This window comes from Eschscholzia californica, unplaced genomic scaffold (genome assembly GCF_041429995.1).
Source record: "Eschscholzia californica isolate CP2 unplaced genomic scaffold, dmEscCali1.0.p SCAF_4, whole genome shotgun sequence".
NCBI classification, from domain to species: domain Eukaryota; kingdom Viridiplantae; phylum Streptophyta; class Magnoliopsida; order Ranunculales; family Papaveraceae; genus Eschscholzia; species Eschscholzia californica.
Window position 1 is genome coordinate 8,961,504 of NW_028238461.1, and position 13,827 is coordinate 8,975,330.

Consider the following 13,827-nt stretch of genomic DNA (forward strand, 5'->3'; position numbering starts at 1 on the left):
TTTGACTGGAAGTTTTTTTTTAATTCGAACCTTGAAGTGGAAGAGTAGAAAACTATATACTTCTTACCACTCCAATCAAGGATTGTTGGCAGTTAGACTAATAAGGTGATCTTTATTGTTTTCTCCTTGTAGATTATGTACCAAAGATCATCTCTTTTTTTTTTCTCTCTTTTTGATTATGTGGTCTATATACTCTGCATAGGCTATGTTGAATAGTAAGTTCTTATCGACTTTGATCCGTGATACTTCTGTTTATGTAATGAAAAATGTTGTTGTCCCTCTAAATATGACGGTTGTAGTCTTTTGCAGGGACAAGACCAATTTTTATTAGAGGGAGACATAGCTATTCTATTCATAAATTAATTTGAGAAATCTATATAGCAATTTCACTAAAAATGAATACCCAAATATCAATTACGTCATAAGATTAAGGAACACAAATAAAAAATAACACGAGACTACTACGTTGAGCAGTTTTTGTCCTTTAATGCATGAATTATGATGGATTTTGTGTTAACGTTCGGATGTCATTTTTGGACCGTAAAAAGTAAAAACAAAGTCTAGTCTAATAAAATAAGGGCTAACGTTTTCCGATGCCACTTTCGGATTGTCATCAGTAATTTGATTGCTCTCGCCAGGGACGTATCTACATATGGGCCAGGAGGGGCCATGGCCCCCCTGGCCCTTAATGTTTATACCCCCATATATGTTAAAAGGAGTTAAACTTCCCCTTTAAATTATGTTGGCCCCATTATTCCAATCCAATACCCAATGCATACTTAAAGCTAACCCCAATCCTACCCATAAGTTAATGATCTGATCTAAACTACCCCAATTCCCACCTCCCACTGCCCAAAATTATTTTCTACAATAACCTAAGGAAACACACTTTAGCTTCCACCGCCATATCTATGATTGCCCTAAATTTTCTTACTGTTTCTGGACTAATTCAATTTATATTTTTAATAGTGAGCTTCTATTTATCCAAGTTTCAATTGTTAACTTATTTTAATTTTTTTTCTATTTGTTAATCTATATCGATTGCAATTGTAAAGAGAAATCAATTTAGCTCATCAAAACTTTGATGATCTTATTAGTCAAAATCTCTTTTCCCTCCATCGCAAATTGAGAAGAGGTAAATTTTTGGGGAAAGAGAGTCTCTCTCTTTTTTGCATTTACAAGTTACTTACATAATTATATATATTTTTTGTAAATATACATAATGTTAAAAAAATTGTTTAAGTAGGTATAACAATTCAAATGGCTAGCTAGAGCTATCAAATTACTAATGACAATCTGAAAGTGACATTGAAAAAGATTAGCCCTTGTTTTATTAGACTACTTTGTTCTTACTTTTTACGATTAGTGGCATCCGAAAGTTTAGCACATAATACATGATAGATGGTTTTAGAGATTTGAAAGAAAGGCGAGTTTTTGTTTTGATGCTTTATGCTTTAAAGGAAAAAAATCTATTTGGTGCAGTATTCCCATGTCATTTTTTAATATTTGTGTTCTTTAGTCTCATGATATGACTGGTATTTTTAAGTGGTCATTTTTAATCGAATTGCTATATTTTTCAGTAGAATAGTTCGGCCCCCCTCTAACAAAAATTCTGGTTCCGTCCCTGGCTCTCGCGAACTATTTGAATTGTTATTCTACTTAAAAAAAAATTTGACACTAGTTAAATGTATATTTACAAAAATATATACAATTATGTAAGTAACTTGTGACTGCAAAAAGGAGACAGAGAGACTCTCTTTCCCCAATGAATTTACCTCTTCTCGATTTACTATTGTGAGAGAACAAATTTTGGTTAATAAGATCAAAGATCAGATGAACTGAATTGAGTTCTCTTTATAATTGGAATTGATACAAATTAACAAATAGAAAAGAAATTAAAATAAGTTAACAATTGAAACTTGAAATAAATAGAAGCTCAACAATAAAAATATAGATTGAATAAGTTAGGAAACAGTAAGACAATTTAGGACAACCATAGATTTGACGGTAGAACTTAAAGTGATTTTCATTAAGTTACATTGTAGAAAATAATTGTCGGCATATAAGATCACTGACTTACTACGGGTAGGATTTGGCTTAGGTTTAAGTTTGCGTTTGGTTTGGGTTGGAATAACGGGGCAATATACTTTGTATGAGAAGTTCAATTCCTCCTTCTAACATTTATAGTATTATAAATATTAAGGGTCAGGGGGGATGATCCCTCTTGGCCCATTTATAGCTCTTTTGGCTAATGCCAAATCGTCAGCCAACCAGAATTATTGGAGTAACACAAAGAGTCTTTACCTCAACCAAAAAAAGAAAAAAACACAAAGAGTCTTTGTTTGTGCACAAATGCAATTTGTCTTTCTACCATTTTTGAAATGAAACTTTAAGATGAGACAAATAATTGTCCGACTTCAACAATCAACATGGACCAATCACGTACCCTAAAAATTAACACTATGATCTAAATCTATATTAAGACGGTTTCGTTTTGTGGATTAGACTACCAGTTCATTCTCTCTTATCTCCTCCCAAGAAGTATCAGATAGCTAAGATACCTATGGAGAAGCCCATCCTCCTCCAGCTCCAACCTGGTATTTTAGGCTTATTAGCTTTGATGTGCTTCTTATATTATGTAATAAAGGTTTCATTATCTACAAGGAATTGTAACCAATTGGTGAGGCATCCGCCGGAAGCTGCAGGTTCATGGCCTATAGTTGGTCATCTTGTTCAACTAGTAGGATCTGGTAAGCCTCTGTTTAGAGTTCTTGGAGACATGGCTGACAAGTTTGGACCAATCTTCATGGTGCGATTCGGAGTATACCCGACCTTGGTTGTGAGCACATGGGAGATGGCAAAGGAATGTTTCACCTCCAATGACAAGTTCCTGGCTAGTCGCCCACCTAGTGCTGCTAGCAGTTACATGACATACGACCACGCTATGTTTGGCTTCTCCTTTTATGGCCCATATTGGCGTGAGATTCGTAAAATATCAACCCTCCACCTACTCTCCCATCGACGCCTTGAGTTGCTCAAGCACGTCCCTCACACGGAGATCCACAATTTTATCAAGGGACTGTTCGGAATTTGGAAAGATCATCAGAAACAGCAGCAGCCTACTGGGAGAGAGGATCGAGATTCGGTTATGCTAGAGATGAGCCAATTATTTGGGTACTTGACCTTGAACGTCGTATTGAGCTTAGTTGTAGGAAAGAGGGTTTGCAACTACCACGCTGATGGTCATCTTGATGATGGGGAAGAAGCTGGCCAAGGTCAAAAGCTCCATCAGACGATAACTGATTTCTTTAAACTGTCAGGGGTTTCAGTGGCTTCGGATGCTCTTCCGTTCTTAGGCTTGTTTGATTTGGATGGAAAAAAAGAGAGCATGAAGCGGGTAGCCAAGGAGATGGACTTTTTTGCAGAAAGATGGCTTCAAGATAAGAAGTTGAGTTTGTCGCTCTCTAGTGAAACCAACAACAAGCAAAACGATGCAGGGGAAGGCGATGGCGACGATTTCATGGATGTATTAATGTCCATACTCCCAGATGATGACGATTCCCTTTTCACAAAATATAGTCGAGATACTGTTATTAAAGCCACCTCCCTTGTAAGTTTCTGTTTTCCTTAAGTTGTGCTTGTGCATAGGCCCTAGCTCATCCACTACCTCACATATCAAATCTTGGTATTTATTTTGCAATATCAATACATGTTTTTCGTGATGCAGTCTATGGTCGTAGCAGCCTCAGACACTACATCTGTTTCTTTGACATGGGCTCTTTCCTTATTACTCAACAACATACAAGTCCTAAGAAAGGCTCAAGATGAGCTGGACACGAAAGTCGGTAGGGACAGGCATGTAGAAGAGAAAGACATCGATAACTTGGTCTATCTTCAAGCTATCGTCAAGGAAACACTCCGCATGTACCCTGCCGGTCCACTTTCAGTACCACACGAAGCCATTGAAGACTGTAATGTTGGCGGATACCACATAAAAACAGGAACCCGTCTGCTGGTGAACATATGGAAGTTGCAGCGCGACCCACGAGTGTGGTCAAATCCATCTGAGTTCAGGCCAGAGAGATTTCTTGACAACCAAAGTAATGGAACACTGCTGGATTTCAGGGGTCAACATTTTGAGTACATACCATTTGGGTCTGGGCGGAGGATGTGCCCAGGCGTGAACTTTGCAACCCTGATCCTTCATATGACACTAGCACGCTTACTACAAGCATTCGACTTGAGCACACCCTCGTCATCCCCAGTAGACATGACTGAAGGTTCAGGATTGACAATGCCCAAAGTAACTCCACTTAAAGTACTACTCACCCCACGCCTCCCTCTTCCACTTTATGATTATTAGCTATATGTTCGAAATTGTTAGACCTCGCCCTCTGAATAATGTTGCATCTTCATCGATGTTGTATTTTTTGATATAACAAGTGAAGGTGTCATCTTCACGTTAAAGCGAGGATTACATGTAATTAATATATAAGTGCTGAAAATAATCCAAAATATGATGAGTGTTGTTACTAATTTGTCGTTAGTTAACTAGTTAAGTATATATCTCGAAATATCGAAAGAGTTCAATTTATCCAGAGCAAAATAACATCCAGTACTACTAACCCTAGATAAAAGTTCTTCTCGAATACGTCCATCACGATAACAAATTTGACTGCATAACCAATAGATTTTAGGTATTTTGCTAAATTATGTGCTATATTGCTCATTCAAAATATAAAGTCAAAAGTAAATCAATAAAAATAATCAATTTTTGTTATATTAAGGAATAGAATTGGTTATATCAATTTAGACTATCAATAATCTTAGAATATAACTCCAAAAAAGAAATAAAATCTCAGAATATTTTTTATTAAGACATTATTTTTTGTATTGACAAATTAAAACTATTTGATTTGTGATAAGATTCTCTTTGTTTGTCCTAGATTATACATTGTTTCCAAAAACAGAAAGATAAATGTAACAAGGATGCTATATTGTTCTATAAATGACATTTACTTAAAAACTAAATAATTGATAGAAAATACAAAATTAAGCTAAATAAAAGAAAAAATTAATTTTGAACGATAGGGCGAATTGAAATTCAATCATTCACACTCATCGTGTTTCATCAAGAGAGAGAAACTGGTGTGAATCAAACAGTTGGATTTCGGTTCACGCCAAATTCACACCAAATTCTTGAGTGGGTGAGACATTATCGTTGTTCTTATAAAACCTGTATAAAAAGCAAAAAATATACTCAACCCGCTTCACGCCAAATTCACATCAAATTCTTGAGTGGGTGAGATATTGTCGTTGTTCTTATAGAACCTGTATAAAAAGCAAAATATATTCAACCCACTTTTTGGGTCTCCCACTTGAACCGCATGTGAGCGAAACGAGGTCCTCTCACATGTTCAGTCACGTAGAGAGAGAAACCACATGCAGTACATGTGGCAGTCTAAGGAGGCGGGTTGTGTCATCTTCATCAATGTTGTTGTACCAAATTTTTTTTGATATAACAAGTGAAGGTGTCATCTTCACGTTAAAGCGAGGATTACATGTAATTAATATGCAAGTGCAAAAAATAATCCAAAATATGATGAGTACTGTTACTAATTCGTCGTTATTTAAGTATATATCTCAAAATATAGAAAGAGTCCAATTTATCCAGAGCAAAATAACATTCAGTACTATCACTAGATAAAAGATCTTCTCGAATAACAAATTTGACTGCCTAACCAATAGATTTTTGGTATTTTGCATTATGTGCTATATTGCTCATTCAAAATATAAAGTCAAAAGTAAATCAATAAAAATAATCAATTTTTGTTATATTAAGGAATAGAATTGGTTATATCCAATTTAGACTATCAATAATCTTAGAAAATAACTCCCAAAAAGAAATAAATATTCTTTATTATGACATTATTTTTTGTATTGACAAATTAAAACTATTTGATTTGTGATAAGATTCTCTTTGTTTGTCCTAGATTATACATTGTTTCCAAAAACAGAAAGATAAATGTAACAAGGATGCTACATTGTTCTATAAATGACATTTACTTTAAAACTAAATAATTGATAGAAAATACAAAATTAAGCTAAAATAAAGAAAAAATTAATTTTGAACGATAGGGCGAATTGAAATTCAATCGTTCACACTCATCGTGTTTCATCAAGAGAGAGAAACTGGTGTGAATCAAACAGTTGGATTTCTGTTCACGCCAAATTCACACCAATTTCTTGAGTGGGTGAGACATTGTCGTTGTTCTTATAAAACCTGTATAAAAAGCAAAAAATATATTCAACCCGCATTTTGGGTCTCCCACTTGAACCGCATGTGAGCGAAACGAGGTCCTCTCACATGTTCAGTCACGTGGACAGAGAAACCACATGCGGTACATGTGGCTGTCTAAGGAGGCAGGTTGTGTAAGCCTTTTTGTATAAAAAGTGGAGGAGTGTGACGAAGGGAGGGTCCGTGGATCGGATCTGTGTGTGAGAAACTTCCAAAGGCCTGACTGGATTTTGAAACCTTTGTCCAGCCCATTGTTTATTTATCTCTTTTTATGTATGTGGATGTGATTGGGCTTTTAACGAGTTTGTTAGAAAAAATACCATTTTGAGTAAATATTGTGAAAATTGAGGGTCTCTCTCTATTTAAAGTTAAACAAACCTACTGGTATATACGTTACTAGATCTCACTTCTTACCACCTCAAAATACCACCACCAATCGCCCTTCTCTTCTCCTTTCTCCTCCGTCTCAACCCCGCCGATCGACGAGATCACTTCAGATCTGATTTGTCTCTCATCTTCTGCCGGAAAAAGGTTTGCTTTTCTCTCCTTAATCGTTTATTGGCATCAATTTTATGTTCAAGAATTAACAGGCGTTATTGTGGTTTACCGATCTCAGAATTCGATTTAGAATTGGATTAGATTAATATTTTTCTCCTTTGATTTGGATGTGCAATGTTGTGATTCTTAATGATTTTATGTTTATTTTCGATTTGGTTTGAGTTATCGTCGATCATCAAATTAAGTTGAATTTTAACTATTTTTAATTCATCTCGATGAATGTTGAGATCGGATCTCTATTGATTCCTTCTCTTTTTTTTGGTTTGCATGTTAAAGTTCAGTTTTTTTTTTTTTTTTATCATCTTGTTTTTGTTTGTTAGATATTTCATTCTATTCAATTAGTTTATTTGATGTTCTAATAAAAAGAGGAAGAAGAAGAAGTCAATGGCGATTCAAGGAGATGATATCCATTTTCTAGTATACTGATTATGGTTGTTGGTCTTTTTGTTGATTAGGTTTTAACTGTTGAGATGGCAACGGCAGCTTCACCATCGGGATGGCTGAGAGGAAAAGTGAAAGCTGTTCTTTCCGGTGATTGCTTGGTGATAATGGGAAGCACTAGGGCAGAGATCCCACCTGAAAAGACTATTACTTTGTCCTCCCTTATGGCTCCTAGGCTGGTGAGTTTTACCTTAGTTTGATCACTGTCCTGATTATTTTCCTTTTTGCATACTGGTTCTCGTCTTGTAAAAATATTAAACACGATAGCCGATATAGAAATTCAAGTAAGTTTACATGCAACTGGTATGAAGTTCGTATATTACGATATAAAAATAACCTACTAAGTTTGACATGCAATTTGTTTATTATCTATATCAAGTGTACACGTAAAACGTGTATGCTGGCTGCAGGGAACTTGCCTTAAAGTTCGTGTAGCTATGTATGATAAAATGGAGATCGATCTCTTGTCTAATTCATATCTGAAGCTAAATATTTTTGTTCTCCAATGGCAATACGTTGAACTTAGTTTTGCAACTTTATGTGAATCTGAGCACCAGGGTTAGGTTTAATTAATAAAAATACAGAAAAGGTACCACATATTCTGTTAGATGGAAAAGTGGCAAGGTTTCACAGTTATTGGGTAAGCAAGAAATGGAGGTACACTTGCATTTTTCAATCATCTATATTTTTTGTAGACATCGCTTGTTCTTGGGTACGCAAGAAACAGCATGTTATAGTCTGATAGGAAAAGCTTCTTAAAAATATCCAAAGGAACACGATAATGTGTTATTATTAATGCTAGAAAAGGTTTCCATATTGAAAAATCGGTCTATATCTTAAAACACCCCCAAGCTTGTCAAGTATTGTACTTAAAGCGCTACAGAAAAAGCGTTCGTACTAAATGAAACTAATATGGTATGTGATTATGAAGCGTGAAAATGAACAGATTCTACGCTCATCGGTGACCCTAGTCTGGACTAATTTAAGAAACTATGATATAAGATATTATAAGGTACTGCAAATGTAGCCGAAGGCTTTAAGAGAGGCTCGGTTGCGTGGTGAAAAAATGTATAGGACCCACTTTTCTGTAACTTTTGTCTCCTTATAATTTTATTCTTGCTGTTTTTGAACTGACTCTTTACATATCTTTGCTGTTTGTCAATACTGTAGGCCCGAAGAGGTGGCACAGATGAACCCTTTGCCTGGGAGAGCAGAGAGTATTTGAGGAAACTCTGCATAGGAAAGGTGCTGTTTCCCTGAACTCTATCACTCAATCTGTCCTTTGTTGCTGTAATTACTAATCGTACTTAGCGCGGTTTGCCCAATCTCAGTTATATTTTCCTTGTTACTGTAGGATGTAACCTTCAGGGTTGATTACACCGTTGCATCCATAGGGAGGGAATTTGGTTCAGTTTTCCTCGGTGATAAAAATCTTGCTTTGCTTGTTGCTTCTGAAGGATGGGCTAAGGTATATTCTCTTTCCGGACCTGCTGTTGAATATTTCAAATTTAAAATACCTCTTGTAAGCAAGATCTGATAATCCAAACTCTACTAATGCAGGTTAGGGAGCAGGACCAACAGAAAGGAGAAGCAAGCCCTTATTTAGCAGAACTACTGCGACTTGAGGAGCAAGCTAAGCAGCAGGGTTTAGGCCGCTGGAGCAAGGCTAGTCTATGATTTGTTCATTTTTCTTATTTATTTATTTTCCCAATAATGTTAAGCGATAAATAGTCTCTTGCTGCTTTTTGCGTGGTTAGCATGGTATTCTTTTTCAGAAAGGAGGTGTTGGATCTCTTGATGTTTCCAACTTTCTTGGCTACGCCGATAAAATAACTTTGCATGTTTGTAAATTGTAAATATCTTTTGTATAAGCGAGAAGTGAGCAGCGTAGACTTAATCAGTCAATTGATTACATGCTTATTCGTGAGCTATACACCGCAATGCAGGTACCTGGTGCTTCGGAAGCAGCGATAAGGGACTTACCTCCATCTGCAATTGGTGATCCTAGTAATTTGGATGCGATGGGCCTTTTAGAAAAAAGCAAGGGTAGTCCTATGCAAGCAATTGTGGAGCAGGTCCGTGATGGAAGTACTATTAGAGTCTATTTACTTCCAGAGTTTCAGTTTGTGCAAGTTTTCGTCGCTGGCATTCAGGTATTTATCACCATATCATCAATAGTTTATACCACTTATTCTCGTAGGATTTGTTTTGTTTTGCTTTTATCGACATCACTTTCTTTTCTTTTTTTCTTTTTTTTAGTCTCCATCCATGGGAAGAAGAGCTCCAGTAGAAACTGTTGTTGAACCTGAAGCAAGTACGGATGAAACAAATGGTAGCGTTTCTGCTGAATCTCGTCCTCAGCTAACATCAGCACAAAGGCTTGCAGCATCTACACCTACTTCTACAGAAGTATCACCAGATCCATTTGGGAGGGAAGCAAAGCACTTCACAGAGACCCGGGTTTTAAATAGAGATGTGAGTTGGTCATTCTCCTGATTATGTTTTCTCCGTCTTGTGTTTTGCTTGTGGCCTCAGATCCATGTTGATATTTGCAGGTCCGCATTGTCCTGGAGGGCGTGGACAAATTTAGCAATCTAATTGGGTCTCTGTATTATCCTGATGGTGATTCAGCAAGGGACCTCGCTTTGGAGCTTGTAGAAAACGTACATTTTATTCACTTGATCATTTCTAAATTTCTTACTAACTATTTGCTAATACCACATGAATAATATTCAATTCTGGGATGGGCAAAAGTTCCTTTGAAGAGCAATTTTCGTTCTTACTTGTTGTAATGACCCTGACGGTGTTAAGATTCTTTTTGTTTGTGATTCTCATGATGAAGTATTTTTTGTTGAGTCTTGCAACATAAAACCTCAACTTTTGTATATGGATAAACGTTATTTCAATTGTTTAGTTGGTTGCGAATTTCGTTTTCCGTCATGTCTTCCAATGTATTTTACATTGCAGACTACCATTGTTGTATTTCACCTCAATTTGACTGTTGCAGTGGCAGTAAATTTCTAGTTTACATTTATGGGAACATACTGTCCTAAATTGCACAAATTCGTTTCAGGGTCTGGCTAAATTTGTGGAGTGGAGTGCAAATATGATGGAGGAAGATGCGAAACGGCGTTTAAAGGCAGCCGAACTTAAAGCAAAGAAGGACCGCCTGAAGATCTGGACCAACTATGTTCCACCTGTGACAAATTCAAAGGCAATCCATGATCAGAACTTCACAGGAAAAGTAAGTGATTGTTCCGGACAAGGATATGAAGAACCATATTCTCATGTTCATTAAATTCCATCATATTTTTCTTCCCCTCATCATTGAGTCTATGCAGGTGGTAGAGATTGTGAGTGGAGACTGCATTATCGTCGCCGATGATGCTGTCCCTTTTGGTAGCCCATTGGCAGAGCGTCGGGTTAATCTCTCGAGTATTAGGTCCCCAAAGATTGGCAATCCTCGTAGAGATGAAAAGCCTGCTCCTTATGCCCGCGAAGCTAGAGAGTTCCTCCGTACGCGCCTTATTGGGCGTCAGGTATGATACGGTTTCTATGTCTTCTAATCCCAGTATTCCAGTTGATTAATGTCTTCGTTCTTTGTACTGTTTTTTAATCTTGTAGGCATCTTTTCAGGTGAATGTTTCGATGGAATATTCTAGAAAGATCGGTATGGGCGACGGTGCCATGCCCACAGCAGATTCCAGGGTCATGGACTTTGGATCAGTCTTTTTGACATCTTCATCCAAAGTTGAAGGTGATGACATCACCCCTAGTCCAGCCATCGGTAACCAACCGGCAGGGACAAATATTGCTGAATTGGTGATTGCTCGTGGCTTTGGAACTGTTATCAGACACCGTGATTTTGAAGAAAGATCAAACTATTATGATTCCCTATTGGCTGCTGAATCACGTGCGATTGCTGGGAAGAAAGGGATCCATTCTGCCAAGGATCCTCCTGTTTTACACATAACAGACCTTTTAACGGTTAGAGATGTATCAATTTTTTTTCTTTTGTTTCTTTGTCAATTTCTTATCTCATTTGACTGTTTTATTTGCCACTCAGACATCTGCGAAAAAGGCCAAAGATTTCTTGCCATTCTTGCAAAAGAGTAGGAGGCTACCTGCTGTTGCGGAGTATGTTCTCAGTGGTCATCGGTTTAAGTTACTCATTCCCAAGGAGACTTGCAGTATTGCATTTGCATTTTCTGGGGTTAGATGCCCCGGTCGGGATGAGCCTTTCTCTGAGGAAGCTATTGCCTTGATGAGAAGGAAGATACTTCAAAGGGATGTTGAGGTAGTTTTTTGTGCATGTAATTGGTTTGAGAAATCTTCCTTTTGCCTCATCTTTTGTTAAGTTTGTTTCGTTCTCTCTCAGGTTGAAGTTGAAACTGTGGATAGGACTGGAACATTTTTGGGTTCTTTGTGGGAAGGCAAGACCAATGTTGCTGTAACCCTTCTGGAAGCTGGTTTGGCGAAGCTTCAAACTTCTTTTGGCGCTGACAGGATCCCTGATATTCACCTTCTTGCACAAGCTGAGAAGTCCGCAAAGAATCAGAAACTAAAGGTATATGGAGTGTCTTAAAAGTTATGAACAGTTCCCAGCTCCAAAACTTATTACGAGATTTTTTGACCAGATATGGGAGAAATATGTCGAAGGGCAAGAAGTAGCTAATGGCTCAGCTGCTGAAAGCAAGCAGAAGGAAGTTCTGAAGGTACTTAGCACGCTGCATGATGTGGAACCTCTTACGTTAATATATAAATGTTTTTTAAGCTGATCTTTGTTGTCTTTCCAATTCAGGTTGTGGTTACAGAAGTTCTAGGTGGTGGAAAGTTTTACGTCCAGACTGCTGGAGATCAGAAGGTGCTCTCTATCCAGCAGCAGCTTGCTTCATTGACCATCCAAGAGGCTCCTGTTATTGGTGCTTTTAATCCAAAGAAGGGGGATATTGTTCTTGTGCAGTTCAGTGCAGATAATTCTTGGAACCGTGCTATGGTAAGAAAGAGCAACTCAAGTTTCAAGTCTTGTTTTTAAGTAGCTTTCACTTCCATTTGTAACTTTTGACACTTACTCTGAATATCCAGATTGTGAATGCACCTCGAGGGGTCGTGGAATCAACAAAGGACAACTTTGAAGTCTTTTACATAGACTATGGGAACCAAGAGGTAGTTCCTTACAGCCGTCTGCGACCTCTTGACCCATCTGTGTCGACGGCACCTGGTCTTGCTCAGCTGTGCAGCCTTGCTTACGTAAAGGTCCCAAGCTTAGAGGAAGATTTTGGTGAAGAAGCAGCTGAGTATCTGAGTGAGCAGACACTGAACAGTTCGAAAGAGCTGAGGGCGATGATTGAGGAAAGGGATACTTCGGGAGGCAAAGTTAAGGGGCAAGGAACTGGGACAATTCTCATTGTTACATTAGTCGATGTGGAGGCTGGTTCCAGCATCAATGCTGCTATGCTGCAGGTTAAACCACTTTCAACCATTACTTATCATCCACTTTTGCTGACCTTTTGCTCTAATAAACCTTTTGATTTTCGTATCTGCAGGAAGGACTTGCAAGGTTAGAGAGAAAGAAGAGGTGGGATAGCAGGGAAAGACAGACAGCTCTGGAGCAGTTGGAAGAATTCCAGACCAAAGCCAAGCGTGAGAGGCTGAAGATGTGGCAGTACGGAGACATTCAATCAGATGACGAAGACTCCGCACCTCCTGCTAGGAAAGCTGGTGGCCGCCGATAATCCACCAGCTTATAGTAAGTTATGTTATGTATGAGAGATATAGAGGGAGAGAGAAGCATATCGACTGAATGCCGAAAGCATATCTTAGAGGAGCCAGAAACTGTTGAGAGAGCTAACCTTTTTGTTGAGACCCTTTTCTTTCTAGACTTTTTCTTTCCCTATAATCTCTTGCTCTATAGACAGCTAGGAAAAGAAAAAAGAGAATTAAAATATACTTTGTTTTGAATAATTTATACTTCAATAAGGGAGTTTTCCAATCTGCCATCACCTTTAATAAGGTGGAGATTGTTAAATGGATGGCTTAAATTTAGTTGTTGGTTTTTTTTTCCTTCATTATTTTCTCAGTTGGCCCTATAAGATTTGGGGTAAGACTAATCATTCATCATCTAATCAGTCTTTGTGTAACTTGTTTTAGAATCTTTCATAAAAAACAACTTGTTTTTAGACATGATAACTAATGGACCCTAATTAGGGGGTAACTTATATATTGCTGTAGGGCTGAATGTTGCTCTAGTCAGGTTTTCCTAGCAGTTATTGATGGTTTTTAGGCAGTTTTTCACCAAACGGGCACATCTCCTCACATTTTTCGGCATCCTTCTCCTTTTATACTCTTGTAGGAGCCTTAATCTTTGAGATCCAGTCTCTTTTATTTTCATTGTGCTTCGTTTCAATCATCTCCCTGATATACACAATGTCCTCTATTGACATTTCTGATCATGGAACCACAGTAATCGGAACAATCAATTCCTTCTTCAATTTGGGGCATTAACCACGAAAGACATCACAATTCTGACT

At 37.6% G+C, this 13,827-nt stretch overlaps 2 protein-coding genes across 3 annotated transcripts; both read left to right on the forward strand.

Moving 5' to 3' along the window:
* The first annotated feature begins 216 nt into the window (after nt 1–216).
* Nucleotides 217–4,536, forward strand: LOC147542360 (strychnine-10-hydroxylase-like). Its single transcript, XM_086673343.1, has 3 exons — nt 217–295; nt 2,240–3,610; nt 3,728–4,536. Exons 2-3 carry the CDS (start codon nt 2,564–2,566, stop codon nt 4,361–4,363), a joined length of 1,683 nt encoding a protein of 560 aa, XP_086529469.1. The 5' UTR covers nt 217–295; nt 2,240–2,563; the 3' UTR covers nt 4,364–4,536.
* Nucleotides 4,537–5,274: 738 nt separating this feature from the next.
* Nucleotides 5,275–13,325, forward strand: LOC147542361 (ribonuclease TUDOR 1-like). Of its 2 annotated transcripts, XM_086673345.1 has the most exons (18): nt 5,275–5,473; nt 6,428–6,829; nt 7,312–7,476; nt 8,468–8,542; nt 8,652–8,765; nt 8,858–8,962; nt 9,244–9,450; nt 9,557–9,772; nt 9,853–9,960; nt 10,371–10,541; nt 10,639–10,836; nt 10,934–11,284; nt 11,364–11,594; nt 11,676–11,864; nt 11,935–12,012; nt 12,099–12,293; nt 12,383–12,760; nt 12,844–13,325. In XM_086673345.1, the coding sequence occupies exons 3-18, from the start codon at nt 7,327–7,329 to the stop codon at nt 13,030–13,032; spliced, it is 2,955 nt and encodes a 984-aa protein (XP_086529471.1). In that variant the 5' UTR covers nt 5,275–5,473; nt 6,428–6,829; nt 7,312–7,326; the 3' UTR covers nt 13,033–13,325. The 2 variants fall into 2 exon arrangements, with proteins under 2 accessions (XP_086529471.1, XP_086529470.1); XM_086673344.1 differs by lacking the exon at nt 5,275–5,473 and having other exon boundaries at nt 6,304–6,829.
* Nucleotides 13,326–13,827: the final 502 nt, after the last annotated feature.